Consider the following 27,146-nt stretch of genomic DNA (forward strand, 5'->3'; position numbering starts at 1 on the left):
GCTTCTACCAGGTCCCAGGGATGGAGCCACCCTGCTGCTGGCCTGGCTGGGACTTGCCTGGGACCCACGAGAGCCCAGACCCCAGCAGCATGCAGCACTGCCCCACACATCTCCCCTGTTACCTTCCATTATGGTCACTGGATCTGCTACTTGCGGTCGTAGTATGTTAGGGCCAAAAACAGTTGCCAAGTTCTGGACACTCATCTTGTTAACATTGGAGTGGGACTGAACTTCATCCAGAAACCTGCAAAATAAGGAAGAGGCAGTTGGCAGAGCGATAAACCCTGATGCCACATCTGCTGGGAACTGCCTGGCCCCCATACCCAGCTGTGCCCACTCGGTCCACAGTGGCCAGGCACAGCCTGCTGCCCCTGCCAGACTCAAAGAGGGCAGAGCCTCCTCTGGTGTTTGAGAGGGCCCTCAGAAGCAAATGCCAATGGCACAAGGGCCCATTGTCAGCACGGAAGGAGAACACATGGACTCTCCTGCCTGCAGTGGGGCAGACGCATAGGAAGGCCCAGACCCCCAGGCACAGGCAGGGTGAGGGCCCCCCTGCATGCCCTCTCCCACCACCTGAGCTCAGGTTGTAGTCAGGAGGCATACCCCTTTGGGGGAGGGTGGTGGGAGGCACCCAGAGAAGACAAAAGGGATAGAGATGTATCTCTTCATTCAGGAATGATCCACTGGACTTATTTAACACTGCCTGCTCCCAGGGGACCTTAAGCATCACAGGCACAGGGACTGTGCTCTTTTATACCCTCCATTGGCTCCACAGACACTTGGAGAGGAGTGTGGGGTGGGAGAATAACTCAGGCCCCCTCTGGGAAGAGCAAGGAGCCAGAGCACAGGGAGGGTAGGCTCCCCGCCCCAAGTCACTCACTTGCAGATATATCTGAGCAGGTTGTAATTGGCCGGGGGAAGGCTGATCACTTGTTTAGCCAACTCCAGAGTCCCCTGGGGAGTGAAAGAGAAAAACAGCATTTCAAAGATCAGCAATGAGGCCTCAGCCTTCTCTTACTAGAGGGAGGAGTCAGAGGGGTGGGCGAGAAAAAGGAGGATGTGGGCTGCGGGATGGGGACAGGAATCAGAGGCCAGACCTCCAGCATGGCCAGCACAGCCAGGCCCCAGGTGACCAGAGGGTGCTACCACCTCCATCTCCCTCTGAGGCTAGGCTTGTGACCTCCTGCGGAAAGTGATTTACCTTCTGGGAGCTGGTATGAGAGGTGAGCCTCTGCAGGGTCACAGAGGAATGTCAGGGTCAGCTCTCAGCTCTCTTGTGGAGGCACAAATATTTGCCAGATAAAGGCCCCTCATTTCCCACACAGGCCATGGGGAGGGCAAACAGTCCTTCCCCAGCTGGGAGCCAGCCCAGGACTCCATACAGGCACCTAGGGGATAGGGGTGAGGGGCCCTCTATCCTAGGAGTGGTCTTAAGTTTTTCAGGGAGGAGGCAGGAGATAGGCAGATGAAAGGTCTGGCTGTTTCTGAACCTTGTGGCTAGCCTGAGGAGCCTGAGGTGGGTGTAGGGGCAGGCAGCAAGGTAGGCCCAGACCTAGGCATATGTGGAGGCCCACACCTGGGCACCCACTCTCAAGGGCATCATGGAATCAGGAGCTTCCTGCCCCTCCCGGATACTGAGGCCTGCACACACAGAGGGCCTACACAGAGGGGATGCTCCAGCCACCCCCTCCATACCACACAGAACAGGAGGGGCAAGCCCCACTGCCCACCACACACAGCAGGCTGCTCCAGGCCCAACACACAGAGCAGAGGGAAGGCTGCAGCCTGAATCTGTGTGCCATAAGAAGTCATGAAAAGTCAAGAGTGTTCCCTGACTTCACACACCCACCTCCCAGCAGGCCTCCTCCCAGAAAGGGTCCCCATGAGTCACTAACCTCCCCCTCGTCCTTGGTGAGCAGCTGGGCACAGCTAAGGAAATCCTCGTACCTGGCGAAGGGTATCACAGGCTCAGGGAGCTCCCGAAGGTAGAGCTTCAGCAGGGAGGCCACCGTGTGCACGTCTGTGGAGCTGTGAGGGGGGGATGGGCATGAGGCTGGGGACACCAGGGAACTCTGGGAGTGACAGCACCTTGCCTCACTGCCCCCGGGGCAGCCTCTGCTCTCATGATGGCCTGTGTGCTTGGGCGTGTGCACTGTGACAAAGAGCCAGGAAATCAGTAGGCGTGAAGGGTTCCCTTCTGCTAGTGGCTGCCCCAGGATTCTCTGCAGGGTAATGTGGGAGCTGCTCTGCTCCTGAGAAGTAAAGGGGGTAGGGAGCCAGGGGCACAGCTGAACTTGCTCCCCCTTCCCCCTAGGCTGACCCTCCAATGTTAGGGGCGGGGCTGTGTCAAAGGTGCTGCTGTGTAGGGGGTGCTGGCTCCTTGGCAGTGAGTGGGCATCCCTGGACACTGGCCATCAGGACCTGGGCAGGTCACGGTCAGGCCCTTCCCCCAGCCTCTGGATTCCCATTCCATTGTAGATGCTTGGGCCTCTGTGCATATCATACCATTTCCAGGGCCCCAGGGTCCCAGACCCCACTGTCCAGGCTGAAGTGGGCCCCTGTGGAGGGTGGTAGTCCTGGGCCTGTTGGGCTCTGGGTTCAGGTCCTGCACTGCAGTCTTGACACTTCCTGCAGGTGCTGCCTGGGCACCCATTTAACCCATGGGCCTGCATTCCCACTGTGGGAGGCACTCTGGAAAGAAGGTCCTGGGCCAGAAGACCTGTGTAGTTAAGGTGCCACCTGGCCCTGCCTCTCACTGAAATCAGCTCTGGGGGCCCTTCCAGCCCTGGGTTTTGGGATTCTGGGGTCCCCTATGCCCATATGCCCCTCAAGCCCACACACCCAGGGACCCTCCCTGCCTCTGCTGCTCTTGGTCTGGCCTGGCCAAGGGAGACCCCAGCCTCCCCTCTCCAGCCAGACATGCTGCTGCCCCCCGTCTCCACTGCCTCCCTGGGGCCGCCTCCTCTGCTGACACCACCCACATCATGGCACTTGCAGCCCAGTGAGTACCCAGGCTTGCGCCCAAGGTCTTTCCCCAACTGGGACCCATGGGTTCAGGGCCAGCTGCTGCAGGAGCTGGAGCCCCAGGGGGACACAGGGCAGGCAGGAAGCAGGATCAGCAGCCTTGCCCCTTCCAAAGACATGGGCAGCGAAAGCGCAGAGGTGTGGACCAGGGCCAGTTCCCCATGGTGTGGGGGACAGAAGCTTTTCTGTCCTGGGCACATGGACCTGGACTGGCCCCTCCACTCTGCAGACCTCACTGGCTGCGTCCCTGCCTGAAGCCCCATCTTGGTTCCTCCTTGATGCCGTAGCTTACAGTGATCCTGGACCTGGGAGGCCCAGCCCCGGACCCACCCTGGTCCTCGGAGCTTGGCGCCCCCCACCTCCCGGCCTCCTCCCCTCCCTCCTTATTCCCTGCAGAGCCTCTCCTTTAACAGTTTGGCTCCAGGCTTTTTCTTCCTCCCTGTTCCTGAACTCCCCTCCTGCCCCTCCCACCCATACGTGCACTGAGGCCAGGCCCCTCCACTGTGCCCAGCACCCAAGAAGAAGATTCTGCAGCCCATAGCACTAAGGGGGCTCACCAGCCTGTGAGTGCCTCCAGGGCAGGTGCTGTCACCCATCTGGTCCCTTCCCAAGGACCAGGCTCACAGTATATGGTGGAAGGGGCTGGGTCCAGAGACTGGGAGGGCAGCCGTGGGTCCAAATCAGCTTCTGCCCTCACTGCCTGTGAGACCCAGAGTGAAGTACATAACTGAGAGCCTCAGTTTCTCCACCTGTAGGATGGATCTGCTGATGCCTCTGTTCCTCAGCATCTCTGTGGAACCCCTCTCGCCCATGCCAACACCCACATCCATGCAAACATGGCCCTGGTCTCCTGCGTATCCCCCACACCCCCTGCTCCCCTGCAATCCATTCCCCACCCAGAAGCCCAGCCCACATTTCCCACCCCAGACCCTCTGATGGCTTCACATCACTGACCCCACCACCCAGGGCTAGGGGTGGCTTGGCCCCAGGCCACCTGCCTTATCGGCCTCTGGGAGCAAAGATCAAGCCCTGCTCTGTGCTTGTGGGCCATGAAAGGGGGCAGAGGCCATGGCAATGGAGCCAGTGCTCGTCCCTGTGTGCATTTACGGGTTTGTCCTCTGTTCCGGCGGCATGAGCACAGGAGCTTGTCTGTCTTGTTCATGGCTTCAGCCTCTCACTCAACAGATGAGTGCTGAGTGAAGTAAGAAAGAGTCATTACAAGGGTCAATGAGGCTGCCAGGGTTGGCACAGAGGAGCCCCTCTCCTATGCTCAGCAACCATGTGGACGGGGCTGGGAGAGCTGCTTCAGGCCCAGGCCCAGGGGCCAGGGGCCAGGGTGATAAGACAGGCCAGGCATAGGACTGCTCTGGGGACTGAGACTTCCAGACCCGCGGGGGGTTGGGGGGGGCGCTCTTTATGGAGTAGAAGGCCCAGGACCTGGGGGCCAGAGTTCATCACGGTGCAGAGCATGGTCCACAAGCAGGAAGTGAGCAAGCCCTACCCTGGAATGCCTCTGCCCACAGGTGGGCTCAGGGAGCAGCCCCACTTTACATTAGCTGTGCAAACGAGGAGTCGCCTTCAGAGCCCTATGTTGCAGGGAAGGCATAACGCAAGGGCCAAGGAGCTACCAGAGCATGGCAGAAGGTGGGAGAGCATGGGGTCAGATATCCCAGGGAGGAGTTTCCCGGAGGAAGAGCACCAGAGCCAGGGACACGGCTGAGAAGGGCCCTGGGAGGGCCGGTGCAAATGCCCACACGTCTTGAGGGCTGAGGCTGCAGCATGGGGCAAGGGTGGGTGCAGGATAGGAGGCCCTGTGAGAGGCTGTCAGACAACAGGATGGAGAAACAGGGTGGCTCTGGAGGGGTGAGCAGACTGAGGAAGTGGCTTCTCTGAACAGGGGATGTAGGTAGAGGGGAAGGGGCTCTGGAAAAGGGGTCAGAATTCCAGCCGAGCAGAGCCCACCTCCGGGCATCTTGGGTGAGTCACATGGGGTCTCCTGGCTTCCAGTCCTAATCCATTAAATCGACACATGACCATTTAAGAATATGTCTGTAAGCCCACTGAGGGCAGGGTCTAGTGTGAAGTACTCGAAACGTGAGCAGGGGTCGAGGCCTGGGAGAAGGGGGAGGGCAGGCAGGGGGAAGAGAAGCAAGGGGGCTGGGGGCCTGTGCCTGCCCCGCATCCCACTTACGGGGCTCCTGCTCCTCCCCCTGGGAGTCTGATTCTGCAGGACAGGGAGGACAGGGCCCAGGAACCTGGACTTGTAGAAGCTCCCCTGGTGCCCCCAGGAGGACTTCTACAAACACAAATGAGATCTCACTATCTCCCTACACCAACTGCCGGGGCTGCCAGGGCTCCAAGGCCTCCTGACCAGGCCCAGCTCCCGGGAGTGGCTCCCTCGGCCTTGTCCCCACAGCACACCCACTACCCGTACTGTGGTTCCTGAGCCTCAGCCTGATCCTTCCCTCTCCTGGCCTGCTTACCGAACACTCCCTGGGGAGGCAGAATGCCCGCAGTCCACCAGATGCCCCTGGCATGTGCACCCGCTCCTTGCCTCTCAGCAGCATGGGGCAGACCTTCCCTGGGTGGCCCGGAGGTGTCCCATCCTGTCTCCATGGGCAGCGTGGATGCACCCTGTCCTGTCTCCCATCTCCTCTCTGACTACTCTAGTCCTCTTCCTGGGATCATCTCGGCCTGTCCTTCAACATGGGGCATCCCAGGCTTGTCCTTTTGTGTTTTCTCAGGTGTACACACATGTTTCCAGACCTCAGTGTTGCCCTCTCAAACAGATGATGTCCAGTCCCACATATGTCCCCAGAATCCTCTCCTAAGTTCTGGATCTGAGGGCCCCTGTGCCACCGACCACCTCCTTTGGGTCTCTTGCTGGCACAGCACACTCATCTCCTCATACCTGCCCAGTGAAGGAAAGTTAAAAGAGAAAAGAGGCTGTGCTAATCCACAGCCAGGGGAGCACTCAGAGGGCAGGGGCAGTGGCAACCAAGGCCCTGGTCCCTTCTCTGAGAAGCCTCATGCCAAGGGTGAGTTTCCAAGAACTGCCAGAAAGAGACATTCTTTGAAGCAATCTCCAACCCCAACCTAGGGCCACAGATGCACAGGGTGGAAGAGGCCTGGCTGGCAGAGGTTTGGAATGGATCATAAGCTCAACGCAGCTGTAAGTTCCGGACCACGAGCTCAGAGTATCTGGATGGAGCTTCATGAGGCTCCGGATGAAGGGACCCCTGTGCTCTCCTGGGCAGACTTTGTTTGGGGAATGGTGATCATCCCAGGATCCATATCTAAAGAAAGGAACTGATGGACTCTCCTAGCAGCAGTAATGGTTCTGGGCAGAGGCTGGAGGAACTGAGGGCTCTCTGCCCCAAGAGGAGAGGACCTGGGAAGGCTACGGCTGCCAGCCGAAGCCAGGGGCCTAGCTGAGGCAGAAGCAGCCTTGTCTGAGGACACATCTAAGAAGGAAGGGCAGAAGCTCCGTGGGAGCTAAGGTTGGCTTGATGCAGGAAAAACTTTCTATGACAAACTGCCCCATACTGGGGGGTCTTGTTAGGGAGAAGGGGCCCCCAAACAGCTCCACCACCACCATTCTTAGACCCTGGACTCTAAGTGAAGTTAATGTCACCCACAGGGTGGAGCCCAGGACTGGGCAAGCCCCAGTGATGGGTGAGGATGGGCACTGACCCAGGACAGGCAAAGGAGACTTGCTCCCCATCCCCCAAAACTGGGAGGATGTGGGGCCGACATGCTGCTCCATCTTGCCACCAAATGAGCCAGGGGGTGGCTCACCCCATGGGAACAGAGCCAAGAGACAAACCCTGCAGAAGGCCTGGAGTCCTGAATGGAGCCAGCAGAGGCACTTGTCTCCTGCTTGGGCTGGATTGATGGGCACCCACAGTGGAAACACCTGCACGGATGTGAGAGGGACTCATCTGTGGCAGGCCCTATCCCTGAGAGGAGACCCGAGGCTGCCACGGTGATTTTGTGTCCTGTGCTCTGCCCAGGAAGGGCTGGGTGGGCAAGTGCCTCCCACCTGCCATCTTGCTGCCAGGCTTCCTGTGCCAGCCCTCTTCTGCCAGCTGGAGCTGGTGCCCTGTGAGGAGCCCCTGCAGGTGGCCATGGGCAGGTGGCCACCTCTTCACCGTCTCTTCCCCAGGAGCTCACCTGTCAAACAAGGGCTTCTCCCCACAGTCGAAGGAATCCTGCAGGTCCCTCACCAGGTTGGCCTGGCCTGGCATGCGGAAGAGCCCCTCCTCGGTGAGCCCGCGCTCCCGGATGAAGTCCACACACTGCTCCACCAGCAGGGGGGCAAGGCGGGGGCCATACTTCTGCTCATGGTGGACTGTGTCCTCTAGGCGCTGCCCAAAGATCCCTGGTCACAGAGAGGAGCTGGTCACATCTCAGCTATCTAACTCAGCAGTATATGGGGGGAAAACGGGGGCAGGTGTGCTGTCAGGGTCAAAGGCGGCTCACTCCTGAGGGAGCAAATTAGAAATAGGGAGGACACACCCCACATAGCTGGACCCCAGGCCCCCAAGACAGAGCAGGCAGGTGGCCTGTCCTGTGGACCTTGTCTAGGCCTGAGGCACCTTTACAGGGCCCTCAAGGAGCAGGCATTATACCTTTGGTTGATAGGTTTATTTATGCAACACTAACCTCCACACACAAGTAGCTTATATTTAAAAACCCAAGATTATGTCCACCAAAAGACATACCCTAGAATGTTCTTAGAGGCACTCCTTACAATCCCTCCAAATGGGAAGCCACATAATGCCTGTCAGCAGTAGACTGAGCTGGTATGTCATGGTCTACTCATACCATGGCACCCTGGACAGCAGTGGGAACAAATGGAGCACAGCTCACACAAGATGACACACACTGATGTGGAAACCACTGCAATGCAGCATTGCTGAATATTAGGGAAATGCAAATCAAAACCACAGCATGCTCCCACCACACACCCATTAGGATGGCTGCTATCAAAAACCAGAAGACAGTAAGTGCTGGTGAGGATGTGGAGAAATGGGAACCCTTGTGCACTGTTGGTGGGTATGTAAAACGGTGCAGTCTCTGTGGAAAATAGGATGGAGGCATTTCAAAAAATTTAAAACAGAATTACACTACGACCCAGTAATTCCAGTTCTGGGCATACACCCAAAGAATTGAAAGCAGAGCCTGGAACAGATTGCTATACACCCGTGTTCATAAAAACACTATTCACAATATCCAAAAGGTGGACACAAACCAAGTGTCTGGCAATGGATGAACGGACAAACAAAATCTGGTGTACACATGCAATGGGATACGACGCAGCCTTAAAAAGGAAAAATTCTGACATGGTACAACATGGATGGACCTTGAGGACATTACACCAAGTGCAATAAGTCAGTCACAGAAAAGCAAATGTTGTATGATTTCACTCATATGGGGTACTTAGAATAATCAAATTCATAGAGACAGAAAACAGAATGGTGGTGGCCAGGGGCTAGGGGGTAGAGTGGGGTGGAGAGTTAGTGTTTAATGAGCATGAGGTTTCAGTCTCACAGGATGGAAAGAGTTCTGGAGATGGATGGTGGTGACGGCATCACAGCAATATGACTATACTTAATGTCACTGAATTGTTCACTTAAAATGGCTAAGATGGGTCAATTTTGTTTTCCGAAAATTTTTTAAATAAAAAAAAAATGGTAAGCAGAAACCAGACCCACAGTATACACTGCACGACTTCATTTATGTAAAGTGCAAAGACAGGTCAGGCCATGGTCAACTTGGTGGATCAGTGACTGGGAGGGGCCTGAGGGGCTTTCGGAGCACTGGGCATGCTCTGATTCTGGATCTGGGCCCTGTTTACCCCGTTATATTCACTTTGAGAAAAATCATTAAACTGTGCCTTTGTGATTTGCATACATTATTTTTTTAACGTTGGTGTCATTAATCTATAATTACATGAGGAACATTATGTTGACTAGACTACCCCCTTCACCAAGTCCCCCCCACAAGCCCCATTACAGTCACTGTCCATCAGTGTAGTAAGATGCTCTAGAATCACTACGTCTTTTCTGTGTTGCACAGCCCTTCCTGTACCTCCCCCCACATTACACATGCTAATCATAATGCCCCCTTTCTTTCCCCTACCCCGTGTCCCTACCTTCCCATGCATCCTCCCCAGTCCCTTTCCCTTTAGTAACTGTTAGTCCATTCTGGGGTTCTGTGAGTCTGCTGCTGTTTTGTTCCTTCAGTTTTTTCTTTGTTCTTATACTCAACAGATGAGTGAAATCATTTGGTACTTGTCTTTCTCCGCCTGGCTTATTTCACTGAGCACAATACCCTCTAGCTCCATCCATGTTGTTGCAAATGGTAGGATATGTTTTCTTCTTATGGCTGAATAATATTCCATTGTGTATATGTACCACATCTTCTTCATCCATTCATCTACTGATGGACACTTAGGTTGCTCCCATTTCCTGGCTATTGTAAATAGAGCAGCGATAAACATAGGAGTGCATCTTTATTTTTCAAACTGGGCTTCTGCATTCTTAGGGTAAATTCCTAGAGGTGGAATTCCTGGGTCAAATGGTATTTCTATTTTGAGCTTTTTGAGGAACTTCCATACTGCTTTCCACAATGGTTGAACTAATTTACATTCCCACCAGCAGTGTAGGAGGGTTCCCCTTTCTCCACAACCTCGCCAACATTTGTTATTGTTTGTCTTTTGGATTATGGCAATCCTTACTGGTATGAGGTGATATCTCATTGTGGTTTTAATTTGCATTTCTCTGATGACTAGCAATGTGGAGCATCTTTTCATGTGTCTGTTGGCCATCTGAATTTCTTCTTTGGAGAAGTGTCTGTTCAGCTCTTCTGCCATTTTTTAATTGGATTATTTGCTTTTTGTTTGTTGAGGTGCATGAGCTCTTTATATATTTTGGATGTCAACCCTTTATTGGATCTGTCATTAATGAATATATTCTCCCATACTGTAGGATGCCACTTTGTTCTATTGATGGTGTCCTTTGCTGTACAGCTTTTCAGCTTGATATAATCCCACTTGTTCATTTTTGCTTTTGTTTCCCTTGCCCGGGGATATATGTTCATGAAGAAGTCGCTCATGTTTATGTCCAAGAGATTTTTGCCTATGTTTTTCTCTAAGAGTTTTATGGTTTCATGACTTACATTTGGGTCTTTGATCCATTTCTAATTTACTTTTGTGTATGGGGTTAGACAGTGATCCAGTTTTATTCGCTTACATGTAGCTGTCCAGTTTTGCGAGCACCAACTGTTGAAGAGGCTGTCATTTCCCCATTGTATGTCCATGGCTCCTTTATCGTATATTAATTGACCATATATGTTTGGGTTAATAACTGGAGTCTCTATTCTGTTCCACTGGTCTGTGGGTCTGTTCTTGTGCCAGTACCAAATTGTCCTGATTACTGTGGCTTTGTAGTAGAGCTTGAAGTTGGGGAGCGAGATCCCCCCTACTTTATTCTTCCTTCTCAGGATTGCTTTGGCTATTCGGGGTCTTTGGTGTTTCCATATGAATTTTTGAACTATTTGTTCCAGTTCGTTGAAGAATACTGTTGGTAATTTGATAGGGATTCATTGAATCTGTACATTGCTTTGGGCAGGATGGCCATTTTGACGATATTAATTCTTCCTAGCCAAGAGCCTGGGATGAGTTTCCATTTGTTAGTGTCCTCTTTAATTTCTCTTAAGAGTGTCTTGTAGTTTTCAGGGTATAGGTCTTTCACTTCCTTGGTTAGGTTTATTCCTAGGTATTTTATTCTTTTTGATGCAATTGTGAATGGAATTGTTTTCCTAATTTCTCTTTCTGTTAGTCCATTCTTGGTGTATAGGAAAGCCAGAGATTTCTGTATATTAATTTTGTATCCTGCAACTTTGCTGAATTCCGATATTAGTTCTAGTACTTTTGGATTGGAGTCTTTAGGGTTTTTTATGTACAATATCATGTCATCTGAAAATAGTGACAGTTTAACTTCTTCGTTACCAGTCTAGATTCCTTGTATTTCTTTGTTTTGTCTAGTTGCCATGGCTAGGACCTCCAGTACTATGTTGAATAACAGTGGGGAGAGTGGGCATCCCTGTCTTGTCCCCAATCTCAGAGGAAAAGCTTTCAGCTTCTCGCTGTTCAGTATGATGTTGGCTGTGGGTTTATCATATATGGCCTTTATTATGTTGAGGTACTTGCCCTCTATTCCCATTTTGTTGAGTTTTTATCATGAATGGATGTTGAATTTTGTCGAATGCTTTTTCAGCATCTATGGAGATGATCATGTGGTTTTTGTCCTTCTTTTTGTTTATGTGGTGGATGATGTTGATGGATTTTCAAATATTGTACCATCCTTGCATCCCTGAGATGAATCCCACTTGGTCATGGTGTATGATCCTCTTGATGTATTTTTGAATTCGGTTTGCTAATATTTTATTGAGTATTTTTGCATCTATGTTCATCAGGGATATTGGTTTGTAATTTTCTTTTTTGGGGGGTCTTTGCCTGGTTTTTGTATTAGGGTGATGCTGGCTTCATAGAATGAGTTTGGGAGTATTCCCTCCTCTTCTATTTTTTGGAAAACTTTAAGGACAATGGGTATTATGTCTTCTCTGTATGTGTGGTAAAATTCCACAGTAAATCCATCTGGCTCAAGGGTTTTGCTCTTGGGTAGTTTTGTGATTACCAGTTCAATTTGATTGCTGGTAATTGGTCTTTTTAGATTTTGTGTTTCTTCCTTGGTCAGTCTTGGAAGGTTGTATTTTTCTAGGAAGTTGTCCATTTCTTCTAGGTTTTCCAGCTTGTTACCATATAGGTTTTCAGAGTATTCTCTAATAATTCTTTGTATTTCTGTGGGGTCCGTCATGATGCTTCCTTTCTCATTTCTGATTCTGTTGATGTGTGTTGATTCTCTTTTTCTCTTAATAAGTCTGACTAGGGGCTTATCTATTTTGTTCTTCTCAATTTTATTTATTTCTTCTCTGATCTTTATTATGTCCCTCCTTCTGCTGACCTTAGGCCTCATTTGTTCTTCTTTTTCCAATTTCAATAATTGTTACTTTAGACTATTCATTTGGGATTGTTCTTCCTTCTTTAAATATGCCTGGATTGCTATATATTTTCCTCTAGAACTGCTTTCGCTGCATCCCACAGAAGTTGTGGCTTTGCACTGTTGCTATCATTTGTCTCCATATATTGTTTGATCTCTATTTTAATTGGTCATTGATCCACTGATTATTTAAGAGCATGTTGTTAAGCCTCCATGTGTTTGTGAGCCTTTTTGCTTTCTTTGTACAGTTCATTTCTACTTTTATACCTTTGTGGTCTGAAAAGTTGGTTGGCAGAATTTCAATCTTTTTGAATTTACTGAGGCTCTTTTTGTGGCCCAGTATGTGGTCTATTCTGGAGAATGTTCCATGTGCACTTGAGAAGAATGTGTATCCTGTTGCTTTTGGATGTAGAGTTCTATAGATGTCTATTAGGTCCATCTGTTCTAGTGTGTTGTTCAGTGCCTCTGTGTCCTTACTAATTTTCTGTCTGGTGGAGCTATCCTTTGGAGTGAGTGGTGTGTTGAAGTCTCCTAAAATGAGTGCATTGCATTCTATTTCCTCCTTTAATTCTGTTAGTATTTGTTTCACATATGCTGGTGCTCCTGTGTTGGGTGCATATATATTTATAATGGTTATATCCTCTTGTTGGACTGACCCCCTTATCATTATGTAATGTCCTTCTTTATCTCTTGTTCCTTTCTTTGTTTTGAAGTCTATTTTGTCTGATACTAGTACTGCAACACCTGCTTTTTTCTCCTTGTTGTTTGCATGAAACATCATTTTCCATCCCTTAACTTTTAGTCTGTGTGTGTCTTTGGATTTGAGGTGAGTCTCTTGTAAGCAGCATATGGATGGGTCTTGCTTTTTTATCCATTCTATTACTCTGTGTCTTTTGATTGATACGTTCAGTCCATTTACATTTAGGGTGATTATTGAAAGATATGTACTTATTGCCATTCCAGGCTTTAGATTTGTGGTTACTAAAGTTTTAAGGTTAGCATGTTTACTATCTAACTGTCTAACTTAACTTGCTTATTGAGCTATTATGAACACAGTCTGATGTTTCTTTATTTCTCTCCCTTCTTATTCCTCCTCCTCCCTTCTTTATATGTTATGTGTTTTATTCTGTGCTCTTTTGTGTTTCCTTTGACTACTTTTGTGAGTAGTTGATTTTATTTTTTGCCTTTAGTTAGTATTTTGTTGGTCTACTTTCTTTGCTGTGATTTTATTTTCTCTGGTGACATCTATTTAGCCTTAGGAGTACTTCCATCTAGAGCAGTCCCTTTAAAATATCCTGTAGAGGTGGTTTGTGGGGGGCAAATTCCCTCAACTTTTGCTTGTCTGGGAATTGTTTAATCCCTCCTTCATATTTCAATGATAATCGTGCTGGATACAGTATCCTTGGTTCAAGGCCGTTCTCTTTCATTGCATTAAAGATATTATGCCATTCTCTTCTGGCCTGCAAGGTTTCTGTTGAGAAGTCTGATGATAGCCTGATGGGTTTTCCTTTGCAGGTGATCTTTTTTCTCTCTCTGGCTGCCTTTAATACTCTGCCCTTGTCTTTGATCTTTGCCATTTTTATTGTGTGTCTTGGTGTTGTCCTCCTTGGGTCCCTTCTGTTGGGAGTTCTGTGCACTTCCATGGTGTGAGAGACTATTTCCTCCTCCAGTTTGTGGAAGTTTTCAGCAATTATTTCTTCAAAGACAATTTCTATCCCTTTTTCTCTCTCTTCTTCTTCTGGTTTCCCTATAATGCAGATATTTATCCGTTTGGATTGGTCACAGAGTTCTCTTAATATTCCTTCATTCCTGGAGATCCTTTCACCTCTCTCTGCCTCAGCTTCTCTGTGTTCCTGTTTTCTGATTTCTATTCCATTAATGGCCTCTTGCAAATCATCCATTCTGCTCGTAAGTACTTCCAGAGATTGTTTTATTTCTGTACTCTCCCTCCCAACTTTATCTGTTAGCTGTTGCATATTTCTCTGCAGCTCCATCAGCATGGTTATGACCTTTATTTTTAATTCTTTTTCAGGAAGATTGGTTAACTCTATCTCCCCAGTCTCCTTCTCTTGGGTTGTCTGTGTTATTTTTGTCTGAATAAAATTTTCCTGCCTTTTCATGGCAATAGAGTTAGTCGTGGGCAGTTGGCACGTGTGTCAGATGGGAGAACAAAGTCTGTTCTTGCTTGATGGTCACCTTCCTCTCCTGGGAGAACGGTGACCCCTAGTGGTTTGTGCTGAGCAGCTGCACACCAATGGGGCCTCTGAGTCCAGTCCAGGTGGCTGCGGAGGAGGTTCTGTGCAGAATACTGTGGGCGTGGCCCCTCAGGCTGCTCCACTATGGCAAGGCCACACCCAAGGGGGAATGGACTGAGAGGCTGCTTATCACCATGAGGGGCTTCAGAGCTGTGCTGTCGCCCAGGGGGTTAGGGCGCCTGGAGTTCCCCGGGATTCCCAGCTGCTGAGCTGAGTGTACTGGGACACTTCCATCCAGCTCTGAGGCCCCTGTCCCTTTAAGACTTTCAAAAGGCACTCGCTTTTCTTTTGTCCCTGAGGTGCTGGCTGCAGGGACCCACTTGCAGGTTTTACTGTTCCGTTTCCCTAATATCCAGCACACCACACACTGTGTCTGCGCTCCTGGTGCGGATGACTAGGGCTGGGTATTTAGCAGTCTGGGGCTCCCTCTCCCTCCCCGCTCCAACTCCTTTCCTCCCACTGGGGAGCTGGGGTGGGGGGCATGCTTGGGTCCCGCCAGGCCGTGGCTTGTATCTTACCCCCTTCGTGAGGTGCTGAGTTCTTGCAGATGTAGATGTAGCCTGGCTGTTGTGCTGTATCTTCTGGTCTCTCTTTTAGGAATAGTTGTATTTGTTGTATTTTCAGAAATATATATGGTTTTGGGAGGAGATTTCCACTGCCCTACTCATGCCACCATCTTGGCTCCTCCCCGTTTCCTGCATACATTTTTGAATGCTACATTTCAATAACATTTGTAAAAAAAACAGAAAACAAAAGATCTAAAACATTTGATGCAGGACACAAAAGCAAAGGAGAGATAGAGGGACAGAGGAAGAGAGGAACTGAGAAAACTGTGACAACTAAATACAACTCGGCTAAGAGGTTCCTGACAGCCCAGGCAAAGAGTGGGAGCTGAGATCCATAAAGGCATTCTTATCTCAGAGTGACAGGAGAATCAGTCTCCCAGTCCTAGGCTCTAGGACACCTTTGGAATGTCCAACATCATCTATATGCAATGCAGAGATGTGCCCTGACAGGCAGGGCGGCTTTTATGGTGCCAGAAGCATGACATCTAAGTTCCATTCTGTCCAGGCAGTTCTGTGGTCCCAAGGCAGATGCAGCCCAGGTCGGTGGCTCCCCAAGACCTGGATGGTGAGCCAGCCAGGTGAGAGGTTCAACCCCTCCCCTGCCACTGAGCAGTGGCAGGACTTGGGAAGCCACTTGCCTCCCCACACATAATGGCTCTTTTGAAGATCTGCCAGTCCCTAGTACGATGCCTAGCAGAGAGCAGGACTCAGTAAGTGTTCCTTCTCACTCTGCTTGACCCAAAGACAAAGTATGCAGAGAACCTGGGGGATGAGGCTTCTCCCGTCTAGAAAACTCGCCCACGTGGAGAGCACCCAGTAATGCCATCAACACTTAAGGGAGAAGGGTGTGTGCATGTGCAGGGTGGATGTGTGTGTGTGCGTGTGTGTATATGCAGTGTGGGCTTAGATGTGTGTGTGTGTGTGTGTGACACTCATGGCGGCAGGTACCAGGCACTTTACATATACCATACATTTAAACATCACACATGCAGCTTGATAACTTAGGGACCATTAATATCATCAGCACCATCACCATCCTTCCCATTTTTCATATGACAAACTGAGAAGCAGAGGGTTTTAAGAATGTGTCCAAATTCACTCAGCATGTGGCAGCATCAAGGTTCAAACCCAGGTAGTCTGGCTCAAGGTCCACAGAATGTTCTAGGCCACACCACTGCTCTCTACCCATGTTAGTGTGTGGATGCCTGTGTGATGCTCTCCACAGAAAATCTGTCTCCTGGGACATGGTGGGAGTGCTCAGATGAACAGGAGGGGGGCCTGACGGGCCAGTCAACAGCCTTGAGCACACACTGATGCTGCCACAAGGCTGGTATGGTGGCTGCCTGGTACAGCTCTGAGAAGAAGCCTGTCTGTGTGGTCCACAGGGCCCACTGCTATAGCATCCCGGCCTCTCTGCCCAGCCTGAGAGTGGCCTGGCCTGGGACTGTGACATCTCCAGAGCCACTGTTCCCTCTTAACTCACTCAAGGCTCAAACACCTATGCTCAGCAATGGACTACCTGGGTCCAATATGCTCTTGTTTAGCTAGTATATGTTTGAAACATTTTTAAAATAGTTAGTTAAAATTAAGACATTTCTTGTAAAGTCTGGATTCCCAGCTTCTCTTGAAAAAAATCCATGTATCGAGTGGTACCAGGCCCAAATTCCCAAATGGCAATATTGGTGGAGTTCAGAGGCATCTGTGCCCTTTTGATAGCCCATGCACTCGCTAATTCTCTGCAGTTCCTACCATTCCCAAGTGCCTGACACTCAGACCACACTTCACTTGTGCAGCTTTGTCAGGTATTCACCAATTCTGCTTCAACCTCCATGGCACATACTTCCCCCACGGGTACTGGGTCAGGATGAAGTAGGAGAGGGGTCCTGACCCACAGGAGGTAGAAACAGGAAGCCATGCCTTACATGACCACAGGGGTCTGCTAGCAGCTCAAATGAGCAAGCAGAGGACATGCAGGAGCAACTGCCCATGAGCTGAGTGTCCTCAGAGAGACACGGGCCAGCCACTGGGCCATGGGCGCCTGCCTCCTGCCTCCCTCCCTTATCACCAACATCCCTTTCCCTTCAGCTTTACCTGCAACATGAAGATCCTGAATACTTTTTTTTGCTTTCCTACCACCTGGTCTGTGCACATTCAGGGTTCTCTACCTGGAAGCCTCTTTCCTCTTGGGCTTGTGCAGATGTCTTATTAGCCCTCGGGAACAGCTCAGATGTCACCTCCTGTGCAAGCTGTCCCAGATCCTGGTGCTTTCTCCCTGGTCTTCTATACAGATGATATGAAGACACCTGCCCTGGCCTGGCTCCCTGGCTCATCACTTAGGAGCCACCTCCCTCCCCCAGTCCTGAAATGGGGCTGGTCTGGTGGCAGAGGTCAAGGAGTGCTGAGTGAAGGGGGCAGAACACAGGGTCCAGAACAGCCTCCCATCCTGAGTTAATGCACTCTGCTCCCCACCCTTGGCTCACAAGTGACTCAAGGCCAGAGTCAGGGAAGAGACACGGAGGAAAAGAATTCTAAAATTCTCTAGAGATCCCCAAAGTGTGCATAATCCCATCCAGCCTCCTCTTGGCTCCAGCCCTTCCTGCTCCCCCATTTTCTGTCTCCAGGACATGTGTCATCTGTCTGTCCATCATGTCTGCCCATCACTCCTGCACTTCTGCCCACCCTGGGCACGAGGCAGTCATATAAATCCTACCACAGTCTACTCTGCTGAAAACCCCTTGCTGCTTCCATCCTTCTCACCCAGGATAAAATCCAGCCTTATCAGGCAGGCAAGGCCCCGCCCCACCTGCCTCCACCAGCCTCTGGGGGACAGAACCCTGGCCAAAGGGCAGCTGCCTCGGCACCAGCCCCACTGTGCATGTGGCACAGGAGCCCAATGGCTCCTCTCCCAACCTCAGCACAACCACTGCCCACCACCCCGACGAAGCCTTGCTCACCACTCCCCCACCCTCCTAAATGGGAGGTTGGGGCTGGGGGCAGGGCAGGACCACTAGTGAGAGCCAGGAAGGGGAGGGCCACAGGGCCCTGGGCGCTTCTAAATGCAAGCAGTTTCCGGAGGAGGTGACTTCAGAACTGGGGATAGCCAGGTGGGTGGGCAGGGGTGAGCACCTGAGCAGAGGCCCCAAGGCAGACCTGGTGGGGGTTGGAGGGTGGGCCTGAAGGAGCGGGGTTGAAGAGCTGGCAGCACAGCAGTGCCCTGCCCTGGCAGGGACCCCTGCCATGGTGAGCACTGACCCTATATCTCACTCAAGGGCTTTGAGAAATGATGAGACTCCCCCATGTGCTGAGCCCGGAGAGAGGACTGGGGTAGTGGTCAGGATGGGGACGCAGGCAGCGGGTGATGGTCAAGGCCACAGGCTATAAGGACAAAGATGCTGAGCCTGCATGCACACTGGTCTGGGCACACATCCTGGCTAAGCTATTGAAGAGAGGAGTGCCCCCCTTTCCTGGGCCTCAGTTTCTCACCTGTCTTTCCACCCCTCCCCCAGGCACTGGCAAACCCTGGGACTGACCCCGTATTCCCAGCATAGCTGCTGGAGACTTGCTTCATGAGGCTTGGTGCATACTTCAGCTACAAGCTGCCCTCTCACCACCCTTTGAGGAGAAATCCTGTGGGAAAGCTTCATTCCAGCTCGGCCTCCCCGGGCTTCCTTCCCAGCTGTCCTCCTGCTGGAGTCACCCCTATGCTCCGGCTGCGGGGCCTGGCCTCCCTCGGCCAAGGGGCCCTGCCCACCACTCCCCTGGCCAGGGTCTCTCTGGCAGGGCCTGGAATGGCTCGCTGAACTCCCTGGCCCTCCTGGCACGTCTCAGTGGAAAAGCCTTGCCAAGAACCAGTTCCAGTAGGTTTGTCAGATCCCTGGAAACCCAGCCAGTATGCCCGTTCCTCGAGGTCCCAGCCCACGCTTTTCACAAAGTACCGGCTCTGCCACCAGAGAGGAAACTGGCAGAGGCTGCCTTTCCTCTGGATGAACCTGCTGGCGGGCTCAGAGCTGGGCCAGGCCTCCTTCCCTGCCAGCTGCTCCCTGGCAGAGCAGGCCCTCACTCCCCTCTCCCAAGAATCCCATCCAGGAGCGGGAAGCCACGGGCCAGGCTGGTCAGCTAGCTCAGATCCCCATCCTGGGTGACCTTGGACAAAGTCCTCAATCTCTCTGAGCCTCAGTCTCTGCCACTTCATGGGGCTATGAGCAGCAACGGGAGAGCCCACCACACTCAAACAGGTGCTTTGATAAATGTGGCCTCCTGACCAGGCATCTGCCTGCCCCAGGGGCCCCACCCAAAGGCAGGCTACTGGGATTCCCCCATGGCGCTGATCCCTGAATGGAGGCCTCCGGCTGCTCCAGCCATTGTAGAGTCTCTCCAGATGGGAGGTGCAGGAGGGGTGGGGGAGGGCGGCACGGTCAGGGAAGAGACGCAATGAGGAAAATAAATCCTAAATTGTCTCCAGAGATTCACAAACTTTGGGTAATCCCTTCCTGCTCTCAGGTCACTTCCCCAGGACACCCGCCATCCTCCCTGCATGGACCCCGCGGTTGTAAACCCACCCTTTTCATCACTCTCGCTCTGGTGCCGGGCCCTCCTCTAGGGACTAGAGAGCCTCAGAGCTGCCCTGAAGGCTGTAACGTGGCCTCACCAACCGACAAGCTGAGATCTGCGCAAGAGAAATGCGGTTAGAGGAAAACATCATTTTGGGGGAGGGGGCTGGCCAGGGCGCGCCGGCCTCAGGGCAGGAGGGACGCCTGCTCTGCAGGTGTTAGCCAGCCCCACGCGCGGGCACAGCGGCCTTTCTGAGGCCCAGGGAGGCAAACGCGCGGCAGCCATGCGCTTGGAGCCGGTAGCCCACGGCTCGTGTCCTGTTGGGTCCTCTCAAGTAGTTGGGGGGTGGGAGGGCGGATGGGGTGATCCTCTGTAAGTTCCTGCGCCCGTGGCGGGCTCAGTTTCCCCTTCTCTGCGTGCGGGACGCCCCCGCCACGGGCAGAGAAGACTTCGCGGTCTCTGCCTCTTCCCCCGAACACGCACGCGCCCGGCTCCGCCGCGGGGAACCCACCAGCAGCTGCCACCCCCGCACTCCCCGGCTCCCCGCCGCGTCCCGCGAGACGCATGCGCGGCGCTCCCCGCGCCGCCGCTCCCCGGGGATTCACTGGGCGCCCGCATCCTGTCCCGCCGTACCTGGGGCGGCGGGCGCGCAGCAGGCGGGCAGGCGGCAGGGCGGCCGCGGGCAGGAGCAGCACCGGGAGAAGGCCCGCGCGGCCGGCATCAGGCCCATGGCGCGCGGGTGCGGCGGCGCCGGCGCGGCAGGAATGCCCGGCACGCGCGCAGGTAGCGTCTTGCCCGCCGCACGCCCGCCCCGGGCTCGGACCCTGGAGGGAGGGAGCTCCTGGGACTTGCGAGTTTCTGAAACGCCACGCCTGAAGGTGGCTCCCGTGGAAGATCTACCGTTTCAAACGTCTGACCCCGTTTTTCCTAATGCTCTATGTTGTTAGGCCCCAGGGGAATACTCGCAACTCCCACTGATGGCCCCGGTCCTCCTTGCTTAGGACGTGCTCTAGGAGCTCCCATTCCCCGCAGACTGGGAGGCAGGTGTTCCTGGTGGGGCAATGGAGGCTCAGTAAGGCCAGCTAACTACATCTACGTCACCCAGCTAGGATGGTGCTGAGCTGGATCTAAACTGGGCTGGCGGCTTCAGAGTTGGTGTTCAGGGCTCTGGCCTCTGCTCTGCCTGGAGCCAGCACCCTAGTGCCAAGGACAATGTTTAGGACTTCAACTTAGGGCATCTTGTGCAATTCTGAGAGCTAAGTATTAATGTTCTCATTTTACAGGCGAAGCAGCTGAAGCTCAGAGAGGTTATGTAATTTCCCTAAGGTCACACACAGTAAGTGACAGATCTTCAAATTGAAATTATCTTTGTGCAAAGATGTGTTCTTCCCCAGGGCAAGATTCTGTCTCAGTAGGAAAGAGCCCACTACCCCATACTTCCAAAGTGTGGCCCGATACTAGTACCAACCTCAGGTATACACCAGAAGGGCAAGTGGAAAGGGAAGCAAAGCTGGGGGCTGTGCAACACTGGACAGGAGGAACAGAGGCCCACAGGGATCTGTGGGCAGGGCTCTGTAAGGGAGGGCCTTAGGCAAGCCCTGGGGCTGGAAGGGGCAGGTGGGCTCATAGAATGCTGACAGTGCAGAGCAGAGTCACTCTCCTTGCTCTTCCTAAGCAGAGCCTGGACTAGGGTGAGCAAGTGAGGCACTCACCACAGGTGCAAACTTTAAGGGGATGCCAAAAGCTTCATTAGTCGAGGTAAAAATATATTATTGCAATATTTTTAGAAGTACAAAGTAATTTTAAAAATCCATGATGAACAAAATACAAACATTTTAAAGACAGGCTCTGATCCTGCACCTGCCCACACTCTGTGAGTGCCTCATCCTAATCCCACCCCGGGATCCTGTCTTCACTTGATTCATTTTGATTTTTTCTTTATCACACATGTAGAAGGCTAAATAATGACTCCCCAGAGATGTCCATACCCTCATCTCTAGAACTTATGACTGTTACCCTACCTAGTAGTAAAAGGGACTTTGTAACTGTGATTAAGGATGGAGAGATTATACTGGATATTCCATGGTGCTTTATAAAAGGGAGGCAGAGGGAAATCTGGCTATAGAAGAGCAGGTGATGTAAGGTGGGAAGCAGCGACTGCAGTGATGAGGCCATAGCCCAAGAATGTGGGCAGACCTCTAGAAGGTGGAAGAGGCCAGGGCAGGTTCTCCCCTGGATTCCTCAGAAGGAACCAGCCCTCTCCTTGATTTCAGCCTCATAAGATTCAGTTCTGATTTCTGACGTCCAGAACTGTGAGAGAATAAATTCATGTTAAGCAGCTAAATTGGTGGCAATTTGTTACAGCAGCCAGAAACCAACACAATGGATTTTTTTTTGCATTAACTCTCATTAAAAAAATATTAGAATAAAATATTTACCTTGATTACTGAATGTTTTGGTGCCCTCTTAAATTTGGTGTCCCAGGCCAGTGTCCCAGCCCTAATATCAGTGTAGGGTGCGGGTGAGGTCCTCCCAATTCCTGGGTGTGCAGGGAGGGGCTCAGTGTGCTTCCTTCCCGTAACTCAGGTAAACATGGAGGTAGGAAGGGCAGTTCAGGGTGCTAGGGGGCCATGGTGCCAGGGCCCACAAGCCAATGGCCTGTCCTAAACCTACCAGAAAAGCCTGGGGCTCCCACAGCCCAAGCACGCATCGGGTCTGAGCTGCTCTGTCCCCATTAAAGAGAAGAGTCCAAGGACTCAGTAAAGCATCTACTCCAGAGGAAAGTGGGACCCCAAGAGTGGGCAGGCGGGCACTGGTGCTGACTTCCTTTCTCCTCTCAGAGCCTGTTTCCCCACCTGTGTGGGTGAGTTAGATCTGCTAGTCTCTAGGGAACTCCTTCCATCCCAGATTCCCCAGATGGATGTAAGTCAGTAGCTGCACCTCATTTATTAGCCTCTGGACTCTGATGTGCACTACTATAATGGACTCCAGGTTATGCCCTGGCCAGGATGACATCCATGCCACACTGAGGGTCATTTCTGGCCATGCGGCCTGTTGGGAGTGTCCTCTTGGGGCAGGGCCAGGTTGCTGAGAGGTTAAGGGTCTGTTCTCTCAACACAAGCACTTGGTGACAGGTGACATCTTCAGCTGGGGTGGCCCTCATTTCTGAGTTGTGTGTCCTGGGTCCAGGACCTCAGGCTATACCTCTGCCCTCAGTCTTGACTGCGTCTCCATGACACCGTCCACCCCCACTCAAGACACTCAGATCCAAAGGCTATGGCTGTCTGATGCATGCCAGATAACAGAAGCCCTGGATGGGTTCACCCTGGAGGTGCGCTGCCCCTGCTCCCAGCTCCCCTGTGTGCTGTTAGGCAAGTTGCCGAACCTCTCTGTACCTCTCTGCCACCCTCTACAACATAATTTAATACAACAAAGCTCTGGCAGGAGTAGCAAGTGGAAGACCCCTCCCTCTCTCCTGACTGATGCGGATTCATGGCTGCCTGGAGGAAGCTGAGAGCCCCAGAATCTGTCCAGAGAAAACCGGGAAACCTCCCAGCATCCTACTCGCGCCCCCCACCCACCCCACCAGCATAAGGGTGAGTTCTGGCACACCTGGGTTTCCTGCCTGTCTGTCCGTGACCTGGACAAATCACAGGAGCCTCCGTGCTGCCTAGTCTCACCTTAGTAAAGGGGGCTCTAACGACTGCTCTCACAGGGCCACCGTGAGAGTCTATCTAAATGCACAGTCCAGCATGGGACACACTGAATAGATATTAGCTATTCATGAGTGGCTCCCGCTGCCCAACTTCTCCCATTGTGGCTGGACATCAGCAGCATTGCTCGCAACACCGTCCACTGGCCTCATCTTAGCAATAACCATTACAAACTCTTCTGTGACCCAAGATCTACTTAGCATAAACTGCAGCCATGCAGGCCAAGCTGATGGGGCATTTCCCATCACAACTGCTGGAAGGGGAGGGGAAGCAGTTGAACAGTCAGCGTCTTGAGTTTCACAGGAAGCAGTGCCGAGCAGCCCCCTAAATCACCTCTGACTTGCCAGGATCCCCCGAGATGAGGCAGCTGCTCCTCCACCTCTGTTCTCCTACTAAACAGCCCCAGGCTCCCTAGCCATCCTGTCAGTGGGGTCTGTGCCTGGGGGCTGTGTCCCCCACCTAGGGGATCCAGCCTTACAGGGTCCCGGGGTACGGCAGGAGAATGAGCCCCAGGGGTGCTATGAGCCAACCCTATGCCCAAAGAGAGTTTGCTATTTATGAGTCTGGGGCCTGAACAGGGTCCAAGGCCTGTGGAGACATCTTCTCTTCCACCTGGCCTGTGCACCCCCAGGGCCCACTGGAATGGGCTGAGGTCACCAGAATCAGGCTCCAGTGCCCCTCTGCCAGCTTAGTAACTCAAAGCCCAGCCTGAGTCCACAGCAATCCTTTGTCTTCTCTTTTGGAGGGGCTTCTGGAAACAACCAGGGCCCCTGGCCTGAGGGGTCAACATTGAGGGCAATAGAAATAAAACTGTTTCTTCTTGAATCTCCCAAAAGAGCTGGGCTATGGAACAAGCAGTGCTGGAGAGAAGAGGTCCACTCTTGCTGGGACCTCCCAGACCTACTCTATGCTGTCCTCCCGCCTTGGTTAATGACGACGCTGTCCATCTTCACTCCTCCCTTTCTCTCACCCCCATAGCCAGATCTTGTTGATCCTACTTTCAAAACAGATCAGGAACCTGATCACTTTTACCACCATCCACTAAAGTGAAAGCACACTTGGACACATAGCAACCCATCAAGGACATCCCCTGGCTTCCCCCATCCCTTTTGGTCATGGTGTCCCTTTCAACTATACATCTGATGACATCATTCCTGAGCTCAGAGCCCTCCCATGGCCCCTCCCCATTTCACTTAGGAGTAAAACTAAGGTCCTCACAGGGGCTGACTAGGCCTCAGCCATGAGGCTCCTGCCCATCTGGCCCTGGCCCTGGCTCCCTCCAGCCTATCTGCCTCTGTGCTCTCTGCCAAGGTTCTTTCCTGAGCTGTTGCCTCAGTGTGGCATGCTTCCCCTCCTGGCTCACTTCCTCATCTTTTCCAAGACTTTGTTTGAATGTCCCTTTTTAGGAGGCACACCCTCACCACTGTATTTTAAACTGCTCAATATTTTTTTCTTTAATAGCATTCACCACCTCTAAAACACAGTAATTCTCAAAATGTGGGCCCCAGACCAGCAGCAGCACCTGGGAACTTGTTAGAAATACAAATTCTAGGCCCCACCCAAGTGAGCTGGAAACTGCAGGAGCAGCCAGTCGCCTATTTTTATAGGCCATCCTCTGGGTGGCTCTGATGCTAATGTTTGAGAACCGCTACTCTACATCTCATGATTTACGTTCCTTATTATTATCTACCTTGGAAATTAGGATGGAAGCTCCATCTGATATCTTTTTTTCTCTGCCATGTCCCCTGTCTGCACATGGCAAATGTTCTGTGTTTGTTGAAAGAATGAGGATTATTCAGTGCTGAGAAAGTGCTGAGTACTTTGCATCCATTTTCTCTCTAATTCTCATGACAGTCCTGCAAAGATGTTCTTTCCAGTTTTGCAAGTGAGGACACACAGAGGGTAAGTGGCATGCCCAGGGTCACACAGCAAGCAAGAGGCAGATCACATCCAGACCACAACCTAATGCTGAAATCCATACTCACTCTGCCTCATCTCACACTTCAATACAATTGCCTTTGCTAAGTAACTTCCATGCACATGAGACCCACCTTCTGGGGCTTGCAAGCTCTCTCCAGATAACCAAGCAAGCTCTCATCCATGCAAGATCCATCATATGCCGGTTAGCCCTGGGGACCCTGTGATTCCCCTCCCACAGACTGCTGGCCAGAGGTGCTGCACAGTGGGGCTCCCCAGGGCCCTGTTCCCAGAGTTAGGCATAGAAGTCCACAAAGATCTACTGGGGAGTGTTGCCTTCTTTCACAATATCAAGTGTTCTGATCCATGAACATGGGATGTATTTCTATTTATTTAGGTTTTCTTTCAACAATGTTTTCTCATTTTGCAGAGTGGCAAGTTTTCTACTTCTTTGTCAAAGTTATTCCTATTTTATTCTTTTGGATGCTATTGTAAATGAAGTCTTAATTTCATTTTCAGTGAGCTCATTGTTACTGTATAGAAATACGACTGATTTGTGTATATTAACCTGATTTCCTGCAATTTTGCTGCATTTTTTATTATCTCTACCAGTTTCTAATGGAGTGCTTAAAATTTTTTGTATTTAGGATCATGTCATCTACAAATAGAGGTACTTTTACCAGTTTCTTCCTTTCCAGTCTGAATGCATTTTATTTCATTTTCTTACCTAATTGCTCTGGCTAGAACAATGTTGAATAGAAGGGGTAAAAGTGAGAATTGTCCTGTTCCTGATGTTAGAGGAAAAGTCTTCATTTTTAGAGGAAAGGAGTCTTTCTATTAAGTATGATATTATCTGTAAGTTTTTTGCAGATGCCCTTTAGTAGGTTGAGGAAGTTCCTTTCTATCCCTAGACCACTGTGTTTTTACCATTAAAGGGTGCCAGATTTTGTCAAATGCTTCTTCTGAGTTTATTGAGATGATCATGTGTTTTCTGTCCTTTATTCTATCCATGTATTACATTAATTGCTTTTCAGATGTTAAACCACCCTTGCCTTCTTGGGATAATCTCAATTGGTCATTATATATAATTATTTCTTATATTGCTGGATTCAATTTGTTATTATTTTGTTGAGAATTTTTGCATCTATATTCACAAGAGGTATCAGTACTCTGGTAATTCTTCTCTCCCTCTCCTGCACCATCAATCTTTCGCATCACTGTCTCCCAACTTAAAAAAACAAAAAACAAAAAAAACGCAACTCTCTCTTTATGATTCCCCTTGCAGCTACTGTCCCATTTCTCTCTTTCCTTTTATAGCAAACTTCTTCAAAGAACTCGCTATGCTCACACTCCAATTCCTCTCTTCTATTTTCTCATGCCCACTATTATCAGGCTTTATCTCTAGCACTCCACCAAAATCACCCTTGTTCAAGTCACCAATGAAAAGTGCTCAGCACCCATTTACCTCTGGTTGATCTACCGGCAGTGATTGTCACAGGGATCGCTGCTCTTTCCTTAGACACTTCTTCATTTGACTCAGGGACCCCACTTGCATCTGGCCCTCCCTCACCGGATCTTCTTCTCTGCCACCCCCTACCCCCACTGGCTCCTCCTCGGCTCCCTGACTTCTTACCTGGGAGCAGCTGCTGTCCCTACACTTGCTCTGTGGGGTCTCATCCAGACTCATGGCTTCAAACCCCATCTGTGGGTCAATGGCCCTCATATTCTCTCTCCAACCTGGTCCTCTCTCCTAAACATCTCTCCTTAAATATCTCACTATCTGCTTGACATCTAAACTTGAGCCTCTAATAGATATCTCAAACTGAACCCCAAAGGGAACATTCAATCTTCCTTCCAAACAACTGCACTTCCTATTGTCCTTTTCATCTCAATTAATGGCTAATCCATCCTTACAGCTGCTTAGATCCAAACATTTTGGAGTTATCCTTGATTTCTCTCATTCTCTTATACTTTGCTTCCATTCCAGCAGGGAATACTACTGGCCTTAACTTCAAAATATATCAAGAATTCAATTCCTTTTCATCACCAATACCA

At 51.2% G+C, this 27,146-nt stretch overlaps 1 protein-coding gene across 5 annotated transcripts in view; it reads right to left on the reverse strand.

Moving 5' to 3' along the window:
- ARHGAP22 (Rho GTPase activating protein 22) overlaps nt 1-27,146 on the reverse strand; it is a 196,841-nt gene that overhangs the window by 7,068 nt on the left and 162,627 nt on the right. For all 5 annotated transcript variants that reach the window (XM_057505759.1, XM_057505761.1, XM_057505762.1 and 2 more), the window contains 4 exons: nt 7,198-7,405; nt 1,896-2,028; nt 881-954; nt 123-244 (listed from right to left, as the gene is read on the reverse strand). In XM_057505759.1, the coding sequence (XP_057361742.1) occupies nt 123-244; nt 881-954; nt 1,896-2,028; nt 7,198-7,405 (537 nt within the window). The remainder of the gene's footprint in view (nt 1-122; nt 245-880; nt 955-1,895; nt 2,029-7,197; nt 7,406-27,146) is intronic.

Source organism: Manis pentadactyla, chromosome 8 (genome assembly GCF_030020395.1).
Source record: "Manis pentadactyla isolate mManPen7 chromosome 8, mManPen7.hap1, whole genome shotgun sequence".
In the NCBI taxonomy this organism is placed as follows: domain Eukaryota; kingdom Metazoa; phylum Chordata; class Mammalia; order Pholidota; family Manidae; genus Manis; species Manis pentadactyla.